Source organism: Haplochromis burtoni, unplaced genomic scaffold, assembly GCF_018398535.1.
Source record: "Haplochromis burtoni strain Fernald_Lab_line unplaced genomic scaffold, NCSU_Asbu1 Contig_75, whole genome shotgun sequence".
Taxonomy (NCBI): domain Eukaryota; kingdom Metazoa; phylum Chordata; class Actinopteri; order Cichliformes; family Cichlidae; genus Haplochromis; species Haplochromis burtoni.
Window position 1 is genome coordinate 2,313,157 of NW_024582436.1, and position 23,846 is coordinate 2,337,002.

General features: G+C 39.6%; 1 protein-coding gene across 2 annotated transcripts in view; it reads left to right on the top strand.

Moving 5' to 3' along the window:
• The window catches only part of LOC102291884 (interleukin-1 receptor accessory protein-like 1-B), a gene marked incomplete at its 3' end in the record, with an annotated part of 149,736 nt that overhangs the window by 119,302 nt on the left and 6,588 nt on the right, over positions 1–23,846 (top strand). For both annotated transcript variants that reach the window (XM_005935077.3, XM_042221845.1), the window contains 1 exon segment: positions 710–784. In XM_005935077.3, coding sequence (XP_005935139.3) covers positions 710–784 — 75 coding nt within the window.

The following is a 23,846-nucleotide window of genomic DNA, read 5'->3' on the forward strand; positions in this document are numbered from 1 at the left end:
TACCTGTCAAATTAAATATTCATTTTAAGTCACACCAATGAACACATAATTCTGTGGAGGTGCTTAAGGTACCTATATAGCCCTTCTTGAGTTCCAGGGTTGTATTGAGGCACAAACATATATAGCTGAAAGATTGTAGTTTCTTCTTTTTAATAATATCTGGGCAGTTGATCAACCAACTGTCAGTTTATCCTGAACAATTTAATCATTGGATTGTGGTTTTTCTGATATCTATCAATCATGCATACAGATTAAATTGTGAAATGCTCTAGGCTACGTGGCTACGTAGTCATTCCATTATGATTAGTTAAACCATATAAATGAAGCCCAAGGTCGATAGGCACTTAAAAACAATGTGGCCACAAAAAAGCAAAGAGTGAAGAAGAATGTGTATATAATATATATATATATATTATATAATGTTCTTCCTCCTCCCCCCCCCCTTGTTTTTGCACAAGTCAAAATGGGATGGGCATGTATTTAATAGAAGTATATAATAAACAGATGATAAATCTCTGTAATGGCATGGCATACAACTAAATTTTAAAAAAAGCTCATTCAGAAGTACCAAAAAGTGGATTCTGTTCATCTGGACGTAGCGTTTATAGTGTTTTTCCCACTGAAACCTACAGAAGTAGTTCATTAAAAAGGTGTTTGTCTGTATTTCTGCTTTATCCAAAAATAAATAGTCCCTTTTTTTCCTTTTCAGCTCCTTTGACGGACAAGCCGCCAAAGATCCTGTTCCCCTCGGAAAACAAGATTAGCAATATGGAGCTTCAGCTAGGTAAGACCTTTGTGGGATTTCTTTCCTCTGCACTCAGTGTTATCTGTGTCATTTTTAAATGAAAGCAAATGGATAACTGTACCAATCCTGCCCAGCACACCTACAGGCACTGATCGCAGATTGATGATGGTTCTTTTACTTGCTGAGAAAACAGCAAAACAGGAAAAAAAAAACTGTAAAAGTGTTTGCCATATATGCTAATAGTCGCCACTAATGTCCCTTAGGCTGTTTTGTCAACAATGGAGAGCCCATATGCTGCCAGAGATCCATACACAGGCTTGCCGCATGGAGACGCAGCCACTTTCTGTTGCAGTTGTTTGTCTTCTTTGACGTGGGGTCACGATGGACCAAGCGTGTGCGCGTATGTGCATGAGCGAGTATGGTTTGGTTTCTTGTTTGTTTGTTTTTTTCTGCAGCAGCATATTGCTTGATTTCTGGGCACAGTCCGTTGTCCACATGGTGCTTGCCGCTCTATGAATGGCCAATGTGTCTGTCATGCTGAAGCCGGTCAGACAAGAGATTGGAAGAGTATTTGACAGAAAGACAGGGTGAGGACAAAGACAAAGAGTTGCAATGATTCATTGAGTGCTTGCCTTTTGTCTTCCATCTGATGCTACTGGAATGCAGGTAGTTAATTTAAAATGCCTCCACGGTTGGCTGATCAAGAGTGAAAAATTGCTGCTGTTGATAAACTGACAGGCACAGCCTCACATGTCAGCCTACTCACACCCATGCATGAACAGGTTGCACAATGTTGGCCCTTCAGCTATTTGTCTCATTTGTCTCTATCTTGATTCCAGTGAGATTGTGAGGAAAGACTTCACCCTCAAAAGTGACTCACTCATATTTATAGCCTCACGTCAGTTCCTTCTCGCATTTGCTGTGTGAGTACTGTACAGTAAGTGTGTGTGTGTGTGTGTGTGTGTGTGTGGGTGTGTGAGAGAGAGAGACTTTGAAAGAAAATTCTTTAAAAGAAGAATAGTGTAAATTATTGGATAACAGATTGAAATATCATGATTTTAAGCTCTGCTATGCCGTAAGCTAGAAAAGATCTGGTCCTTACTCCTATTTAATGATTCATCTCTTTGTTAATCCTTCTATGGCTGGTAAATAAAATGCACCCATACCTCTTGTCTGAAATGCAGTGCAACTTTAATGTCAGAGTCACACTGGAGAAAACGGTGGTTGGAGGCAGTAGTGTGACCAAACTTAGTTCAATGAACTTGAGATTTTGTTCCTTTTGTAATTGTTGCTTTGAAGACCAGGGTCACTGTAGTCTGCAACCACTAACAGTCAGTTACTACCTTTTAGAGCAACTTTGTTTATGGGAAGCACTTCGAGGCAACCTGTGTTGTGATTCTGTGCTATGTAAATAAAATTGAATTGAATTGAAATACTAAAAAGCCAATACGATGAAGACGGTCTGCTTTCAGTTTGCGAATGAATGGGCTCAAGTTAGTAATTGACCCCATTCAATTGTTAGTAATTACATACAATCTGTTTGCAATGATATTGCAATTAACTGTGATAAATTGTTAAATATTGCAAATCTGTTGCTATCCCTGATATTCAGGACTGTTGCCCCACAGCAAGAAGGTCCTGAGTTCTCTAATGTCTGCACGGGTTCTCTCCAGGTTCTCCTGGTCCAAACACATGCAATTATTTGGGTTAGCTTCATTGGTCATTCGAATTTGGCTCTAGGTGTAAGTGTAAACGTAAAACATCTCTGTGTAAACCCTGCAACAGTTTGGCCACCTGTCCAGAGTGTACCCTATGGCAGCCGGGTGACCCCTGAATTGGATAATTGGAAGAAATGGATGGACTTTTAGAGCACAGCCAGAATCTCATGAACTTGAAATAACAATTCAGAATTTCCTCCGCAAAGAGTGCAGTAATATAATTTAACTGCAAAGTAACAAAGGCACTCTGAAAGCTTGCTTTTATCTAGTTATTATAACTAGGCAAAAGCAAGGTTGCTCAACTAGTTATAAACTAACTCTAATTTATCTAGATGCACAAAATAAGGGGAAATTACTTTTAATAATATGGTAACCAAAGGTTTGGTACATCTACAAATAAATGAAAGAGTAAATAGGGAACACTGTGAGATATCTAAGCAAGACAGAGAAAAAAAACAATTAAGTCTAGTGTCTTGCGGTAAGACCTCACAGACTCCCAGAGGAGAATCTAAAACAGAGAGACATTGATGTAAATATTTTACAGTGGCTCCATTTTGTGTGCAGAATAGTTGTCTCTCCCTCTAGACGAGAGTTTCTCTTTTATTTAGTTTTATTTATTTATTCTCTTCTTCCTTAATATTTGTTGAGCCATGCCCTAAGCAGCTTTATGGGGCATTGTGGCAGATTTATGATAGCTAGAACGTGCACAGAAAGAGGCCGGTCTCTTATGGCAAGCGCGAAATAGAGAGGGAGAGGAAAAAAGACACAGGAGCCAGTGGAGGCCGGTGGATGGGCAGTAAAACCGGAGCTGTAAGCAGAGAGATAAATCTGCAACACTGCCGGGAAACACAGGCCAACTTTATCTCCTCTGCTGTTGCAACCAGTGCAGATCTTAGACATCCTACATCCCAGCTAGCTTTATGCAGCGCACACGCACACACTGGCAGGCATAAATAAAACACATATGTTACATAAACTCTCACGGAAGACCTGCAGCAGAGATGTTCTGGAAAGTCTAAGAAGATGAATGTGAGAAACTCGGGCCTCAGAATCGTGATAGGCAAGCGGGGACTCAGAGACAAGACAGGATGGTTGAGAGGGAATACACACATGGGATTAGAAACTGTTTTCGTTCAAAGGGGGGTTTTGTCAGATCTTCTCTCTTCAGGTTCCCTCTTCCTGGATGTTTCTGCCACTACATCCCTTTCTGCTGATGGACCGAAATCCCACAGCTACAGATTCTGTCACTCAGGACTACATACATTAAGCCCCAATTCTACCGCCAAATAGCTGTGTGTGTATGTGTGTGTGTGTGTGTGTGTGTGTGTGTGTGTACGTGTGTGTGTGTGCGTGCATGCGTGCGTGTGTGTGTGTGTGTGTTGCTCTCTTCACAAATCTCTTCTTTAGGGCATCAGGAATCCTCAGGGATATGTGACTGTGCGTCTGCTGAAAGCCGGCCTGCACTGCATCAGAAACATTACTTTTGGACATCTTGACATTTTCAGTCTGTGTATAATGTTGGATTTTTACCATTAGCCACTCAGCTATTCTTTTGCCAGATTTACTACTGTCCCCCAGTGGTGAGTTGGTGAAGTCCACTCCTATTTCTTCCAGAATTAGGAGGATGATTCATTATATTAATGGGTTTAAATCTGTGTGTAGGTGCTGGGGTTGGTGAGAGGGAAATGCACAAAATACATATACTCACAGTACAGTAATATGACACATTACACATAGCCTAGCAGAAACACACACACACAGACTCACATGCAGGATTGGTGTTGACTCCCTTGGGATGATTTGTCATGGAGTTCAGAGGGTGTGGGTTAAAGATTCAGCTCATGCTTACACAGCACTTCAGTGAGAGCATTTTTCTGTCTCCCCAGCTCTCCCTCTTCATCGCAACACATACAAACATGCACTTGCAAATATTCAAACAACCCGGCACTACTTGAGGTGGATAGGTCACACACACGCTTGCAGCGCAGACCTCTGCAACCGTGGGATAATTGTAACTGATAGAGGATTTTACTATCCCCCAAAGCCAGCAGATGGGTGCACTCGTGTGGAAAGGAATTAGAATCCATTATTTCAGAGAGCAGGAACCAACAGCAGAGGATGGGCAGCAATAGGGAGAAGGCTCTTATACCTACTTCATTTAAAGAGAGGCGAGTCTACACACACGCACGCACATCCATGCACCTGTACGTGTGCACACATCTTCTCACACTGTACACCCTCAGGGGTGTTTAGAGCTGTAATAGACTGACACTCAAAACGCTGACGTTCCCAATTTAGCAAGTAATTCAGCAATGCAATTTTGAAAAGCTCAAAGAAAAAGCCAGCGTGGATGTTCAGCTTCTTTCATGACCTTTTGGAAACAGCTGGTTATGTTTAGTTTGAATGCACTGACTGAAAGAGATACATCATGTTTTGTTATTGTGAGCCGAGAAAGAACTGAGGGTAAATATTAATCTTGAAAACCCACGTTAGCTCGTGTACTGCTGTTGACGTGGCCATAAAACACATGATCAGGCATTCGGCTAGCCTGCATTTGTAATACTGAACTGTGATTATACAGGTTACCCTTCCAGATTCCACTAGTTCAACAAACAGCACCACTATTCATACATTTCATAGCTGCTTACCCAATTTAGGGTCATGGAGGGCTGGAGCGCATCCAAGCTGTCATGTGGCAAAGAGGTGGGTATGGTTTGCAGGTCCTGCATTTTAATTTATGTACCAAAAACCAAAGCACACCTGTCCACTTTAGCCCAGAGGGTGCAGTGTCTGCAAGTTTTTCCAATAATGTAATATTTTGGTCAGGCCACAAGACAATTATCTTCAGTTCAGTCCATCTTTTAATGAGGTGAGCCCTAGCAGAAATAAAGTTGTGTTTTCTGGATCTCTCAAGCTTAAATGATTTGCTCATCATTCCATGTATACATTTTACACAGTATCCTTAATCTTTGGGAAGCAGGGTTGTAAAGCAAACAATGAAGTCATCAGATATGTGACCAATTTCCAAAGGCAGTATATACTGCCAAAACCCCCCAAAGAAAATCACATATTGGGTCTTGATAGATTAAATATTCATGTTGAGATACACATTAGAGCAAAGGTATATAACAATGGATAGAGGGAAACAAAATTTATCAAACCTTTTAGGGCTAGATTGAACGCTAAAATGATGTTCTGAAAAAATGTTAGTTTTTTTCTTTAATGTCTTTATATATAAAACATAACATATAGCATCGTTTTCCTCCGAGTTCATGCCTTATTTCATCCATGTTCTTGCTCACTTCTCCCTTCCATCTATGTCTATTTCTACATCTTTTCATCCATTACATCTCTTCTGTTCTCACGGCGTCACCTGTTGACCGCTGCTTGCTTGGAGATTTGAGGATTGTACAGAACTCCACATTAGTGAGGACATTCTTAAGCTTCGACACCTAGCCTTGACAACAAACATGCCGCTTTTCCTCGGAGAGGGTGAAATTGAAGTTGACATTGCTCTGGAGAGTTACTGGAGGTCAAAGGAGATTCACTTCATTAAATTACTTTCTGTCTCTGTCTGCTTCTTTTTTTGTCCGTGTCTTACAAACACACACATACACACACTTTAATTTCCGGACTTAAATGATACATCTTTGACAGTTTCCTCGCTCCCTTTTGCCTCTGTTCGTGCCACCTTTCTGATTTTCAGCTCCAGCATTCATGATCACCCAACATGTTGTTATGTGTTTCAATTGCATCGCTATAATAATGCAAAGAAGTATTGAAATCTTTTAACTAATTAAAAGTAAAAAACTGAATTAAATTCTTTAATTCTATTTTTTAAGTGTAAAATATTGTTATTAAAATACATTTACATTAAGAGTAGTCTTTGTAATGAACCATTTCAGAATGATGTATGTTTTATTATAATTCCTGTACCATTTGTGGGTAGATTACTTTAACTTTTTCACCTGATGAAGTAATAATTTTTTGTATTTCCCTAGAGATCAATAAAGTTGTGTCCTAATCTCATCTTATTTAGATAAAATAACATTACATTTGGTAAAAACTGCATTTATTGGATCTAGAGTAACTTTAGTTATCAAATAAATGTAGTGAAGAAAAAAAGGGGGTTGCAATCCTCCTGAAATGATGTGTGAGTAGACATACAGTAGCAGCAGAAAAGCAAATGCTCGTGTAAATAGCACATCAAAACTCTTAAGTGCAGCTTTTGAGTAAAGAAAAGGACTATGCAGCACTTTCTAAAGACGTCCATTTGGTTATGTTAATGTTTTGTGATAAATGACGTATTTATATTACAGCACAGAGATAAAAATCACACACTGAGAACCCTTAAAGGTCACCCCGCAGATATGTCATTATATTTGGTTGTAGCCCCACAGTGACCCAGTGTTAAGTAACCCATGGTGACCGGTATGGTAAGTAGTGTGTCAGCGAAACAAAGCTGAATGTTTAAGTGTGTGAACGGTCGTCATTAATCACCAAGTCTGGGGCACAGAGCAGGAGACTGCAGTATGATAAATGAACTAACCGCTTCTCTCATGCCTAACCGTAAAGGGAGAGGGAGGGAGGAAAGCAGACAAACGCGAAACTGTACAGCGACGTAGCACAACACAACACCCTACTGTGCATCATACACAGGGGTTTGTTTGCTGCTGACTTTAAATTGCTCACCACGGCTGAAGTGAGGCCAAGAGATGCGAGAAAGGTGTGGACACTCTCTTGATTCATACTCGGCTGCTGAGGTACCAATCTCAGCAGCTAATTCAGCATGCTGAATTGGTGTGAGAAGAGGCTATCTGACCGCCTGCCTATTTAATTCAGTGTCCTCTTAATTTTGTATTCTCTTTCTATGATGGTAGAAGAGCATGAAACAGCTCTTTTAATCAATAGTTTTCTCAGGTCAGGTCCTACCTAGGCTGGCTGCACTGGAGTGTTTCATTATGTAACACCATATATACCCATCCAAAATGTGCAGACTTATCTATATTCTATGAACTCCATGTATTTTCTGAAAGCGTGACTGTATATAGGGGATAGGCATATGAAAGGTGCATGGATGTGTCTCGGCAAGTGTGATTGTCTGTGTGAAAGGGATCCTTCTGCTGTACTGATCTGTGACCTCAGCAGAGCATGGTAACCTTGTGATTCATAAATCACTTTTGTGTGAGCGAACACTGCCCCTCAGGTTCTCAGTCAGATCTCTACCTTGCTTGTCACAATCGGTTTCAAAACACCAACATGATGATGGTTAAAACACTCACCTCAAGGCTTCAAGTCCAACTGTTATATATAGCTTATGAGACAAAATAAAAGCAAATACAAATATGACCTCACTAGAGTCCATCTGTTATGCATTACTCAAAATATACGATATAGTAATGGTTGTGTGAACCTTAATAATAAGGCAAAATATGGCTGTGAAAAGAGTTTTGGCTCGATCGCTTAGGTGTGTTTGTCTGTGTTACTTTCTGGAGCAGAATACACAAACTAGTGTGTTATTTTCTGTTACTTTCACCATGTGCTTTCACGTCAGCTGACAGGTGACCCTCTGTTGTGGTCTTGTAAAGCGCTACTTAGAAGACGTGAGGCATTGTGACTTGACGCTTCAGTCAGCTTTAGTTTCAACTCGGCGTGCCACGTCCACCGGGTCTAGCCCTGACAAGAGCCACAGATTGCCTTCACTGCCTGCTGTGAGCTCAACTTTCTGCTTACTGTCAGTGTGCGTATTCACTCAGGCAGTCAGTCATGTGTTTGTGTTTGTGCATGTGTGCCTGCTAGGACTAAAGCACAGTCATTATCCAGGCAATCCCAAGCACTCGTGCTAAGTTAGTCACGGGTAAGAGTTTCTCCACATTTAAGCCCAAAGATGCCTTTAAAGAGAGACTATTTAGATAATGGTAGCTTTTACCTCATCGGGCTGCTGATGCTCAAGTTCAGTGACAGGTAATCAAAGGAAAGAAGCACCCCACTCATCCCGGCATCACTCTGTATTTGACACAACAAGGGTAGACAGGGTGAGGAGGCAGACATAATGAGACCTGTCTCCTTATTAGAGGGTCTCTTCTTTCAGAAATTGCCCTTTCATCCTCTTCCAGTCACTGCCTCCTCTATTTGGTCAAAGCACCAATGGCAAGGTCAGGGGGCATGATGTAAGAGAGGAACTTGAAATACAGACTACATCAACAAAATGTGACTAAAGAAGCATTAGCCAGAAAGAAACTGATGTAGGCTAACAGGAAAGGATGGAGCAAGGATGAAGTAGTGGAGAAAAAAAAATAATGACAAGGATGGGGAGAGATAGGCGGGGGGCAATGGGGAGGGAGCTGGCACTGGAATGACATGCATGAACAGCAAAGCGAGCAGGGGAAAAGGCGGCTTTGCCATTCACTTTGAAGCTTGCTCCACTTCTGTCTCTGTTATGTAACAGAAAAATGAAGAAAAACAAGTGCCAAAAAACTAGGCAGGGTGTTGAGAGAGGGAGGGAAAAAAAGACGAAGAAGGCAAGACAGAACTTCTAAACTTCAGCGCTCTGATGTTTCCGGCAGGCGAGTGGCTGTATTCGGACAATGGGGTTAGTCACCGTGCTGCACCAAGCCTTGGTGTTGAGTGAGGGGTAAAAGAGTTAGCAGAAAAAGAGGGAGATCAGTCGGTGGTGTGAAGAGAGACAAGAAAGGAGGCTTGAGAAGAGGCAGTCGGACAGAAAACGATAAGGAGGGAGAGGAGAGAAGGAGGAGGAGGTATAAACAGAAAGCAGAGGAGAAGGACCACACTGAGCGTTTCAACCCGAGAGATCTAGCTACAGTAACTCTCTTTCTTCTTCTTCTTCTTTGTTTCTGTGTTACATAAGCAGATCTCTTTGGAGACCATATGAGGCACTTCACGTATGTCTGTTCTCTGTTAACTAAAGAAGACCTCTGGCTGGAGGCCACAACTTCACCTGGCAATCAGGAGCAGTTTTGCACTTTAGCTAACACCTTTTTACCAGCTCCAGTTTTGCTTTTTTATGACAATCAATCTTCATGATGTCACCATCGCCCACGGCAGTGAATGTTGCTATGGAGATCAGTAGATCTGCACTGAACTACTGCCTTAGGGAGAGCGTATGCAGGCTTACATTAGTGCATGCGTTTGTGTGTGCGCGCGTCGTGTGTTTGTGCGTGTGTGCATCTTTCTGTCTGTGCACACACGGTTCATCTTTAATTGCCATCTGCAATCTGTATCCTGAACACAGTCAGTAATTCAAGAGGCCCAGCATGTGGTAAATAGCTGAGACTCATTTACAAGTGTGTTAATGGACTTTCTCTGTCTCTGTCTTTCGGGTGTCCCTTTCTCTTTTTCTCTCCACAGTCACACATGCAGCTCAAAATATATTACAGAGCGTCAGAACGAATGCGTTATAAAAGTGGTTTGCATAATTTTATGAATAAACACATAGTCAGATAATTATCTTCGATTTTTTTCCATTACCATAAACACTGTCAGACTGATTGTAATTGGCTTGTTTTATTCTGTAAAATTGGCATTAACGGGTGCTAGCCGGTGCTAGTCTGAGGTGGGGGAAAATTAGGGCAGAGTACAGTCAGCTAAAATTTACTGAGGCTATTCTTGCTACTGTTCAGGGAAGTGTCTAATATGAAATTGAAGTTTGTAAATTTTAAATAAAAAAACTGACAAATCTTTTTTTTAACTGTAATTTATCCATTCATGGGATGAGACCGAGCCTCATTTCCTTTAACTATTTTAGCCTGCTCTTGCCTTCTTTTCTGCACTTTCCTCCTCCCTGATTCTCTTCTTCCTGCCTTAACTGCTCCCTTCAACCTCTGAAAAGTGTTATTAGTATTAAACAATGGAAGAATAGGCATGCTAAGTAGTAGCTTTACTTTCCCTAATAACCACCCTCTATGGTAATAATTGCCCCCTTTGAAACAAAAGGAAAAATTCTTCTTGCGTTACTAGGCAGTTAGCATGCAGCTGCAACTGTTTTATGTATTTGTGGGGGTGCTTGTTTACTGTTGCATACTGTATATAGCACATCATTAAAGATATCACACTTTTTTACTCACTCTCTTTTTTGTTGTTAGCATTGTTATCCTCTTCGGTGACAGCTAGCTTGATTTATTAGGCCAAAGAACCGAATGGAACAAAACGAAACGATCATTAGCATGTGTCTTTTGCAGTGTAACGCACTTCTGCACATGAGAAAAGTTGTTGAATTTTGTTATTGTGTTAAGCATATGAAAAAAAAATTACAACATCACAGGATGAATGGGACTTAATTTTTTAAACCCCTTTTTTAACAGCTGTAAAGCAGCTAGTTCTAACTTATTGAACAGAACAAGGCCAGTAACTAGCAATTGACTGAAAGCAACTCCTACAAAGATAAAGACAGGTGTCCAGGAGGAAAAACTAGGGACATTGTGTGCTCATTTCCAGGGGCAGTTTTTAGGGTTTGTTGGAAACCTTGGCAAAAATTCTTCCAATTAGCATTTAGTATGTTATAAATCTGACAAAACACCAAGAACAACAGTGTACTAGTCTTAGTTGCGTAATAACCAGGCCTGACAATGAACATAATATAAGTTTCCTGACCTGCAATTTTTCATTTTTTATTGTAGCGTCAAGTTGTTTTATTTTGTTTTGTTTTACTTTAAACTTTTTTAATAGTGAAGACATGTGTTCTTTAATTTCTTATAGAGTTGTTCTATCCCATGCTGCCAGCATTAGATCCTATTGTTTATTGTAGAAACAGCTTGTTTTAACACTATAACAGCTTGTTATAGTCCTACTAGATTTTTGTTGTCTGTCTGAACTGTGGATTCTGTTATTTATCCACCTATTTACTGTGTCATTACATAGCTTCAGCTTTTTTTTCTATATAATGTGTGGCTGGCAGTTATTGTAAAGCTAACAACTTTGCACTGCTGGTTTGCTACCTGCTAATAACCTTTTTGACCTCTTCTTACTTAATTTCTTCTCCACTCAGTGGCTTTTCTAATCGCTTGCGCTGCCCTATTAGAGATAACATGACCTTTTATGTGTTGGCAGTTTCCTGTGTGACCTTTAAGAATAAGGCAGACTGAGAACAGATGTGGATCGAGTGGAACGTAATGTATAGCTAAAGTGGATTCCATCACTGATTCAGCCAAAATAGGCCATTACAACATTTTGTCCTCAACTGTAAAATGAGAAAATTAGTCACCTTTACGTACGTGCAAGTGTAGCCAAGCGTACAAGGACTTCTCTGGCCTCATCTCTTGTTCCCTTTAGTAGAACAGGCCCACCTGATCAGGCCATGTTTCCCAAGTAATCTGTCACTTTCACTGTTTTGCGGTGTTCCTCCTCATCACTTTTTTTACCCCTCATTGGTTTTGAACTCCTGTATCTGTTTTCTATCTCTGGTGCCATCACTCTTTAGTTTATCTTTTTCTTTTGTGAGTCCTGTTCTTAAAGGAAATTTGTGAATTGATTTTTCCCCCACACTGAAATCAATAGAATCGACTGTAATCTGAAACAAATGTTTGGAAATGCTCATTATTTGTAACTCATAGTTAGTCCTTTGTTTTTCACCCCTCTTTTTATATAATTTTCTCAAGGAGTGAGTAAATAATATTAAAAGTACTTTGGTAAGAAGCATAGGTTTTTGACTTTTGGCACACATCTTTTTGCGATTATAGTTAATATTCAGCAGCTGGTTAGAAATAGCAGCGAAAAAGCTGAATTTCAATATATGAGCACTGCATCCACACAGTGCTATCAAATGGTGTCTTTACCTCAATCAGGCTCCCTGTTTCTTTGTGAATGTGGTTGCTCAAGCATGCACTAATGTTATTTCCAGCAGAACAACAGTATTCCCTTTTGGCTTTAACTCTGTTTGGGAAACATATAACTTTTCCATTACTTAAATTCCCCATGCTCTGCAGGTAGCTTGGCTTTTCACCTGTGTGAATGAGCAGCATGCACACGCACTGGTGAACAAACAAAATACATACACGCAAGCATGTAATTGAGCAAAACTGCCGTGCATGATTGCAGAATTGTATTGTAGATTTACATTCACCCTTTTCTATGTGTGGGAGGTCTTTTCTGAAGTTCATCCCACATATATTTTTTACCTGATAGTGAACAATTCAGGCTCTAAATGTATAGGTAAAACCATAATATATTTCCAATCCTACCAGGTAGATTTTTGGACAGTGACAGAATTTACAAAATTTGTGATTTTACCCCTGTACACCACCACCACAGTGGATCTTAAATCAAACAGTAAATGTGTGATTGAGGTACAGACTTTGAGCTTTAATTCAAGGGATTTAACAGAAGTACCGGATTAACTGTTGAAGAATTAAAGCCATTTTTCATACCCAGTCCCCCATTTTCAGAGACTGAGAAGTAATTGGAAGTTGACTGAAAAGTAGTTCCTGTTCCCTCATTAGTCCATGACAAATTAAGCTTATTGAAAGATGTGGAGCTGATTCCAACTACTAAACTTCCATTTGGAGCTCTCAATATGAGGTCCAAAGAGATGTCAGTGCAAATGATGAGTGCCATCATTAGGCAAAAAATACATCAATAAAATAGAAATAAACCAATCAAAGAGACTGCAGAAACTGTAGCAGTGACCAAATCTACAATCCAGTACATTTTTTAATGCGCTCACCAGCTCAGTAACACCAAAGATACCTGAACAAGCAAAGAAGAAAGCTGAACTATATATTACAGAATTCCTTCCTTGGTTAAGAAAAATCCATTCAAGTTAGGAACACTGTTGAGGAGGCTGCTGCATCACTGTCAAAGTCTAAAAGTCAAGACACAGCTTCATGGATTAAAACACAGTGTTTACAACATGGTGCAAACCACTGTTGTAAACACTGTGTTTCCTCAAGAAGAGGAAGGCAAGATTAGACATTTCATGACAAGATGTCGTCTGTGATCTCAAATTACTTTTTACTTTTGTGTTTCTATGTCATTTGCCTTCTGGCCTGTGTGTGTCTTTCATATTCAGTGTTATTGTACAGCACTTTGGTCAGCCCTGTTATTGTTTTTAAAAGTGCGTTATAAATAAACTAGAATGGTAGGGTCTCAGGTCCCCCTTACATCATCCTGATGCAGGTGAGGGCCAGTTCTTCTCATATTGCATCTTGGCTTCTACTTTCTGGGCGTTTTTGCAGAAGAAGGAATCCAACTGGGACTGGCTGGACTAGCTGGCTTTGTTTTCCTCTTTAAAAAATATTCACATAAATAAGTGGTCGTGTCCCAGACTAATCAGATATAGTACTAAAAGAAAGCTTAAAATGATTCTTAAACTGGGACACAAAAGTTGTTTTACATACACTATGATAATGAATACACATAGATTTAAAAAGTAATCTTGCTGGGTGCAGCTCTACAACGTATAATTTTCCTTTTAATTGTTCCAGTTTTGCCAAAGTGATGTGTTTGTCTTTCTGGGAATGATAATGACATGACTGAAAAGTACCAAGTTGGTAATGATAGAGAAGTTCCAGTCGTGCAGTGATAATCACTTCTACAGGATTAAGTCCTGACCCACATCAGTTGAGCATATTAGCATTCTGAGAGAGCACTGCGGCAAGATTCCATACCAAGTAAATCCCTGCAGTTCATAGGATGGGAAAGAGGAAGGAAACATAGGACTGGTGGAGAGGAAAGCAGCAAAACAGACTGAATATGTGTGAAAGGCTGCTTCTTTCTTGTGTCAGGATTTCCACGTTTGCTGCATGCATGTTTTGTGGTGTGCGTTATAAGATCCTTCTCTCTGCAAGCCTGTGTTTGAAACCGCATGCTAGGAACTGATTTGCATCTTCTGCATTGAAAGAAATGTAAGTGACATTCCCTGCACCACAGCTACACTGGGCGGCTGATATTAAAGTTCCACTGAACTTTATGTAATTTTATTGATTTTCTTTCTTTTTAAAGCCACTGGCATTTCAATGCAGATGGCCCTGCACTGCCCGGAGCGCGAATCACAAAAACACAAACATAAGCAGAGGTTTTATGCTCTCCATATTGCACACAAGAAGTGCCTCTAACCATTTCTCTTTTTTTTTAAAATCGAGTGAAGATCCTGCTTCATGGTACTTTTCACCTGTTTCTATTTTCAATGATGGTAGACTCTTTGATCTATGATATTGTCTGAAGTTTCAAACGCTAAAACGCCTCCAGTTGTCATTTGCGTGATGGAGGATTTGAAAGTGCAGCGTCTTCTAATAATTACGAAGTTTAGCGAGCAGCTTTTTAGTGGGCCTCCGTCTTGAATCTTTCACTCAGATTTACATTTGCTGTGGGTGTGAGCAAGCAGCAGATGGTTTGTTGGAAATAATGACAACATTGAACGACTGGCCCACTCAAAACTATTAAGGGCAAATTGTTTTTTGTTTTTTTTGTTGTTGTTGTTGTTTTTTCCATCGAGAGTTTAATCATTTTGACCATCGCTGCAGTCAGTTCTGATAATAAAACAAAAAACTTAATGAATTGTGAAAGCGACAGATATGGCATCAAACCTACACAACCTTACAATTGTTTAGCCTCAGTTCTAACCTTTCCTAAAAATAGGAAACATGCCGCAGCATTTCATTGTCTTTTCTTCTTCTTTTGTTTTTTTTCCTTGTGCATGTTCTAGGCCTTCATGAATGTGCAGCACCCACAGATTTCTAACATTTTCCTAACAGGGGTAATGACATTGTTTGATAGAGTGATAAGAGCTCGTGCATTGGACACAAGCCAGAAGTGGTTACAAACATTTGATCTAACTATGGTGCAAGCCATCTTTTAAGGCTCACCTCCTGATTTGGACTGAATATAAAGGTTCATACATCCACATTAAGGATTACAATTAATTAAAGATGTATAGATATTTAATCAGTGGACTTCAGCAGTCTTTATATTAACAGGAGAAGAAAAGACACATTAACCATATTTTCTGTAAAACACTGTTTCACTGAAACGACACTGCAGACTAGAGTGTCTGCTAAGAGTAGCATCCAGAAATTAACCTGTTCCCAGTGTCTTATTTATTATTCATATTATTTCATGTGAATAGCTGGGTCGACCATGCATTTTGCAGACCAGCATCATACACAAACTTTACGTCCTGTGCTTTCTTTTTAAACATCCTTTTGACTTTCGATGTCCCATTCCCAGCTCCGCTTTAATTCCTCTTACATTTTCTTTTACTTTTTTTCCCCACAGTACTACAAACAAAACTGTGTGCATTCATGAATAACGAAGGTACAACAGGTCATCCATCATGCAGATCTGCATTGCAGTGGTTGTTGCTAAACTTCTGGGGTGACTCATTTGGAATCAAAGAAACTTTGCCTTATAAATCAGCGAGTACTTACTTTATAAATGTAGGTAATTAAAGTTAAATAACTTAAAATTAAAAAAAACTTCCTTTAGCAATTTGAAGCAAATCACACAGTGCAAATTCTCCAAAACTATCATTCAGATTTCTATATTATAAATAGTGTTACACAAAAAAGTTAATTAATAATGTGCTTAATTATTCTTGCTCGGCTCTATATTAGTATTTCTTAAAAACATGAAATACAAATTTCCATCTCAAAAAAAAGGTTGAAGTATATGTCTACCTCTTAACAATATTTCCCTAACTGATAAAAATATATATATATATTATTCAGTTCTATTCTAGCTTACTTTACCACAATTAATTACTTCATATTATATAAATTATATTACATACACTTGTATTGTAAGTGTATTTACCTTATTACTAAATACTTTTCCAACTTGTGACATTATTTGGTTTAGCAGCATTCAGAGACGACAGGTTATGACATTTGGGTTAATGTTGAAAAAAAAACAACAACATTATATTGTTTGAATACTGGTAAACAGATTGTGTTTCCAATCACTCTGGACCTTTTCTGAATAAACCAAGCCATGAGTTTTTATTAACAGTAAAGCTCACGGCCTCATTTAAAATGCTCTATTCACAATAAAAAAAAACCAAAGGTATTTAAAAATATATATATATATTTGGGGAAAAGCTTATAAAATATCCAGTAATTGAACAATGTATTGGATGTTTTAATCATATATGCTGTTTAAAATAGTTGCGTGTAAAGTTAATTTGTCAAATAAATGGTTAGCATTAGCCACCAATATCAGGACAAAGGTATCAAAAGCACCTGAGCTGCAAATTACACACACGCAGTAAGTAACAGTTGATTTGTTGCCACATGATCCCAGAACAAAAACAAATCTGTTTGCTCGATTTGCTGTTTGGCAAAAAAAATCGCCATTTTTTTGATCTGCTGTTCATGTGTTTGTTTATGACTGGCTGCCTGTTTGGAGAAAAATGGATGCTGGTTCATAGCAAAAACTTTGTGATATACAAACTATGTGTTGAATTTTTCTTTGGAAAAGCATTTATTTGGGCGTTGAATACAAAACAAATGACTTTTTTGTTTGACAGCATACAGTAAAAATGATGACAGCTTCCCAGCTTTAACGACTCCAATCCGTTAACTAGAGTCATTGCACATAAAAACAATTAAAAAGCTTAACTATATTATATTTAGTGTATTTCATTGGGCTGTGGCACTGCATTCTCATTATTGTTAGGTCGGCTGCTTGACCTTTGTGCTGAGCATCTTCATGACAACTAAAATCCATATGTAGTTAGCAAATATTTAGATCATATAACATGTCTGTCTAGGAGTTAAAACATCATATTCACATAGTCAGGAAACAGATGAGTATCACTATTCGATTAATAGAAAGGAAGGTGCTTTTTAAATAAAGATTTTGTTGATGTGAGCATGAATTGCACTTGCTAACTGTGGTGTAATGTATTTAATCAAAATATAACCGGAACGTGGGTAATTTCTGATTAACAGCCCTACTTTAAGCCAGATTTTAGAAATATAGGACACGATGTTAATCTGCGTTGTCTATTTTATGCATTGTAAATTTGTATCTTTATGAAATAAACAGTTGTTCCAAGCACATGCAGAGCATGAACACATGCAATATGCTGTTTAGTTTGCTTAACCAGTTGACCTAATTTACACGCATTTATTTGCATGCGGATGAGCACTCATGCATGCAAACAATGTTCATTTTTTGGTGATAATTGAAAGACTTTTTCCCCCAGATTGTGGATAAGCAAAGTGCACTTTGCAGTTACTATAGAAACCAGATCCCAGTTGCATTCTTCAAAAGTATTGATCCCCAAGGACCTAAAAAGTGAAAATAGGATATCAACGTGTTTAGTTGCCTTCCAAACAAAGTCCTGGCAAGGACTTGTAGTTTGGATCATCAAGAGAATAATCTGTTAGATTTCTGACAGTTAAGAAGTGGCATTGTTACAGTTAAAGGTTATGGTCAAATTGACAGAAACTGAAGAAGAATGACTGATGAGCCATCGAGATAAGGATTTATGCAGTGCAAGTCATTTAATCTCTTTTAGAGAAAAGGAGGCACTGATTGATGCTGTGCTCACCCCATCGCGTGATGGAGCATGTGTATTCTTGTAGGTAGACACACACACACACATGCAAATACACACACAAATCAAACCCATCCTGCCTCTCACAGGAAATCATTGCAGTAATTAACGTCCTAGCGCGCTCCCTCATTGCGATTCTGATTGGCTGAAAGTCATCCTAAGAAGCAGCTCGGCACAGATCCCTCAGGTATTTTGCAAGAGTGAAATTATCCCAGTGCTTGCCAAGTACCATGGGACACCATCAGCCTGTGTTAGTGTGTAAACATTTCTGTTTTCCCCAGTGCCCCTGTCCCAGTGTCTCCAGCCCACATGGCACAAGTCATTTGTCAGCCTTGATTTAGATTTCTCAACACATAGGCCTCCTGCGGCCGAAGCTCAATCTGCGCTCCTACTCAAAAGCCCAAAATTTACCGGACATGGTCTTGGCGAGGCAGGGGAGGGTTGGTGTGAAGAACTGGATGATGAGTCATAAATTGAAAAACAGAGAAAGAGTGGACAATCGAGAGAAGTGTGAGGTGGGGAAAAAAACAAAGAAAGTGAGGAGGGGTAGTGAAGTCTGTGAGGTGGTTTTGACTCAAGTGGTATGTTGAGATTTCAGGGTTAGGCTACAAAATGAGAGGGTGAGAAAGAGTATGGAGTGCTAGAGGTGTGATAAGAGGCAGAGCTGTGGAAGTGACGAGAGGAGGGCACCGCTTTGTTATAGGAAGGAGTGTGTGTGTGCGTGAATGTATATTTCTGGATGTGTGTGGATGTGCTTTGACGGGTGCATAAAAAGAGGGAAGGTAGAGGAAAAATGGGATTTTGGTGATGCTGAGAAGATGAGTGAAAGCTTTAGAAGAAAACTCAGAGAAAGACTACAAAAGAATGACATACAGAAGGTTTATCTCTTCATGAAGTGGACATGTGGGATCTCTAGAAATGAAATAAAAGAAATAGTATTAACCTCTTTTTGTGTCAAGGCAACAAACCCTTTTTTTTCTATAGCAACATTACAAAGCTTTGATTTCCTAACTAGCTTCAGCTTATCTGATATAGCAGCAGATGTTCTTGGGGATCATTACATTATTCTGTTTTACTGTGTTCAGCTATAATTAAAACAAAAATTTAAAATGGAAATTTGGAGAATGCATAAATACCTCCGGGTCTTTCATCTGTTATTCTTGCTATGAATGTTGATTTCATGACATTTGTGTGAATAAAAAGTGACCAAAAATAAAGTGGGTATTTTCAGAGTGGATCAGTGAAAGTACTTTTATGTTTATGGCCTGTTTCAGGTTTTGGAAATGTGTTATATTTCTTTTTGCAGGTGTATAATCTGCATGCTTTTGTTTGAGTTCACAACGCTATACTGAAAATCATTTGCACCTGGTCATATGATTGCATCTGCAGAAAAGAGTGAACTCTCCTTACCATGGGGTCAGCACAAAGTTGCATATCTGCAACTGCTAAAAATAATTTGTCTTGGACTCTGAACAATGTTTCAGCCATTACAGTCACTTTCTTCTCTACCCTGCTTTTGTTTTAGGATGCGTCTTGAAAATATGCTATAACGGTGTACTTTCTTGGTTTGCTGAATAGCCTGAGAGTCCTAATAGAGTTATTTCTAACTCAGTGACCTTTTCTGTATATGTCCTGCTACCCACTGAAAAATCCACTGCTGCATTACTGTGGACTTTGGTGAAGAGGCACTTAACATTGCATCTATTCCCCGACTTTGGTGTTCCTCTTGTCTCTTCAAAATCCCTAAAAGCAATCAGGACTCAGCACAGCAAACCTTAAATTTAAATTTAGGCTTCAATTTGTTTGATCATTTCTGTTAAAATAAAACTTTACACTGTTGCAGAATCGTTCTTTTTTCTGCAGTTTATCCATATTTAGTTTTTTCTTGTTTTAACTCATTAACACGTGCCTTTCCTGTCTCATTAATACCTCAGCAGGTTAACTACCCTTCCCACGCACACAGAGTTTTATCCCCCCGCCCCCTCCACACACACACTTCTCTTAACTTTAAACTACTGTATGACACCTACTGTGTTACAGATTATTTCTTACAGCTCTCATTAATTCCAAACAGAGCTCTTATAGCTGGTTTGTATAAGAGTAGAATAATCATATTTTGCAATCATTTCACACGCCTTCAATGATTCTTATTGAGCTTTCTCAAAGCCCAGAGAGCCTTTAACTTAAAACATATTTTAAAAAATGTGATCATATAAAAATTAAGCTTTCTTTAGTCTGTTTAAAATACATTTTTATACATTCTAAACTTTCTTGAGGCAGTGCTTTGTATTTTAGGCTGGATATATGGATGTCAGTAAGGGAATAGAGGGCTTTTCTGTTGACATAAGTTGGATGACACAAATGTTTGAATAGGATTTGATAAAGTCACTTGGGATACGGTTGGTTAACAGTGATGGTCTGTGCTGGTGTGACCGGTTTTAATTGAGTTAGTCAGACTCCGGTTGGTATTTCGGTCAGTGGGTCAGTGCCTGCAGCCAGGCCCCTGTTGGGCCATTCGTTAAAGTGATGTTCTTCGTCAAGTGTTCAAATCACACCATTTAATTGGCATCCAGTTCCCTGGATAGGAGCCAATTACAGATCCCTCTATATTTGACTTTGTATCTCTGTGCTTGTCCATTAGCTGCAAAGTTCTTCTATCATTTTCCTCCCTGCTCCTTTCTTCCTTTTGTTTCTTTACATTATTGTCGTCCCAACACCTTCAATTTTTTTTTTCAAAATAAACGGCAAAGTGGGAAAAAAAGCTTTCTCGAGGTTCCTAGAAGGCAGTTTATGACACCCACTGACACTGAATGAAAATTGCATTTATTTTTTGTCTCTTTTTGACTATAAAAGGAGATTTTACATGAACTCAGATTAGTAGGAAAAGTGATTCCAAAAACCCTCTGGTGTAAAATGGAAAGGGGAGATGTGGGGCCGTAAGAAATAATAAGACATGGGTAATAAAGGCACTTTGTGAGAAAGCAATTCAAAATCGAGTGTGCAGAAAGGTTAGAAGACCAAAGGTTTGAAACGTGGGTGAGTCGGTGTGTTTTGTGAAATTTTATTTCTGTTCCCACGGTGGACAGTTTCATACTGGATGATCAGAATGTTGAAAAAGCTGATTTTTGAGAAAAAGTTGGGGCATGAGCACTTGTTGCCACACTGATAAAAGAACATTTATTAAGTTCGCTATCACATAATCATATAATCCCCCACAGTGCCTCTTGTGGTATAATGGGCCTCTGTGTTTCCCTTCCTCGGACAGAGCACCTATTATGTCATCAAAAAGGGACGCTTAGCAGACGAAAGGGGAGATGAAAGCGAGGGCACCAACTACCTGTTCACAAAGGCCGTAATTTTTACCGGTAATTAAAGGCTTACATTTCCCTGATGGATCGTCGGGGGCTACAGAACAAACGAGGAGAAGGAGCAACAGAGAGGGAAAGACGCAGGATTCTCCTCTGTTAAAAGCTCTCAGGCTTGTAATGGTAATTAAGGGCTTGTCTCTGGAGAGGGCACGATATTAGAGCTGCAGAGAAGCTGAGGTGGCGGAGGGGGTGGGACCTAACTCTTTTATGTTCTCATTGCCCTTACTCATTCCTCCACTTATTCTGCCCCAAATCTTCCAATCCATCTTTTTACTGTACTTCTCACCCCTCGATATCCCCCGCCTCACACCGACTTCCGCAATGCAGAGCAAAAGTAATCAGTTCAGCCAACGTCATCGTTCCACATCAGCTCACCAGAGTGCTACGAACAAAAAGCCACATCTTTACATACAGTGGAGCTTTTTTCACAGATTCCAAGATGTTCGAAACGCTGCACAAACAAGCGGAGGACTTTTCAGTTTGTCAGGAGTCAGAATTTTGTTTTGACCCTCCTCCAAGCAGAGCCAGCTTTGATTGCTGCTCACTGTCAATATATCCACCAGGATCCTGATGTCATTACAGTACGTATCTTTACTGTATTCTCTGTCCTGACAGAGCCTGCTGAGCTGCTGCTACCTTGCACAGTAAGTGTAGTCATGGTAACCTGCAGGCAGCTAAAGAATATGTTGACAGACAGATTTGGACTTTCCTGTGCTCCAACTCCCCACTCCTGAAACAGTAAACACACTTGCCTGCTTACGGTTCTCTAGAGATTTCACCTCCTGCATCGAGAGATGAGCACGGACAAGAAGCGGGATCAGGTATTTTTAGCAAAGGGGACTGGAATGAGAATTTCAAGGAGTCACCCGGGAATGCTGAATAGCTGTCATTCACCTTCTTTTCTCAATGCCGCCGTTGTCGTTACTTTCCGGCTCCCCTTACTCTTCCTCTGTCTCCCATCCTAGCCTTGAAAAAGGCACGTGTTTAAGGCATTCTACAATGTGAGTGTGGGGTGAATATGAGGCTGGATATAGTTTACAGAGTAGGCGCGCTCAGAAAATGTATGGCCTATCCATTTTTAACTACTCAAAGGGACGTTATTACATGTGCAACACGTGCACACATGCACAATACACATCACAATGCACCAGCCAAAGAAGGTTTGACATGTATCATAGTTTTGTTGTTTTCCAACTTGTTCACTCTCTTATCCTCTCTCTGTGCAAAAAGGGATTACACAGTACTGTGTGCACTTTTTCATGCTTGTTTCACACCTTGTGGGGGAAGAATCATGACTGACAGGACTTGTATCAGATTCTCCTGCAGAGATATCCACAGGAAATCTTCACAAACCCTTATTTCTCTCTCTATCTCTTTCTCCTGCTCCCTCTCTCGCTCTCTCTCCCCTTCCCTCCCTCCCCCTCATATATGTATATGCACACACTAACACTTTCTTCTTGGCCATTTTATTGAAAGCTTAAAATACCCAGACTCCGAAATTTAAGCCTGTGTCTAAAACTAGGCTGTGGGATATTGCTGTTTGCCATAAAAACCTTGTACAATAACTCAGCTTTTGGTGGTTTGTCCATTCGGATGGATTACAAGGACCTATATAACAGTGGGGAGCAGAACGATTCTATTAATATCTCAGGAGAAAAATATATTGCAACAATGATATTGTACAGCAAAAAGAAAAGAAGGGAAACACTGCATGGCTCAGAGGGCTTATCTGAAAGGTGCTTTTCAGTGCAGCAGGTGAAATCTTTAAAAAAAAAAGGGTTGTAGAAGCCCTCTTATTTCAGGTAAAATTATATAGTTATATAGTTAGTATATAGTTTATTCTTTGAGGGAAAACAGACGAGTGTGTATGCGCTCTAAGTCTTCATTGGGGGTCTGACAAGAATTAAATATCAGCCTGTGGTGGCAATCAATCAACACATATGCTATGATATGTAACCCCTGGAAGGTGCGCAGCTTATTAAGGCTGTATTTAGGTCGGGTGGGTTTGAATATTGCAGCAAATATTGCCAAAGTGTTGATGCGGCTTCTGCTTTTGGATGCTTGACTTTCACTGTACAAATTGATCGACATGTTGAGTTTGTAGAAAGCTGTTTTCACGTTCATCTGCTCCACATGCACATATGGGCCAGTGCTTGTGACATCACAACCGACGTGAAAGCCAGTGATGGCTACCCAAAAAAACTAATTACACAAGCACAAGTGTAAAAATGAAATCTTTAGTGCACAATACTGTGCGTAGGGCCCTTTATTTTTTTATGTGAGAGAATAAGCAGGTGTGTTTGAGAGTGCTCTTCTGTTTTTAAGTGAATAATATTTGTTGGGAACCTGTTATGGACAGCGTGCCCCTTGCTTCAGGAAGGGCATCTGGTGTAAAAAGCTGCCAAATCAAATATGTGGAGCTACCCGCTGTGGACCCCTTGTGAATAACGGAGCAGCTGAGTTTTATAGCAGTTCTTGTATAACATTGTAATTAAAAGTCCTCC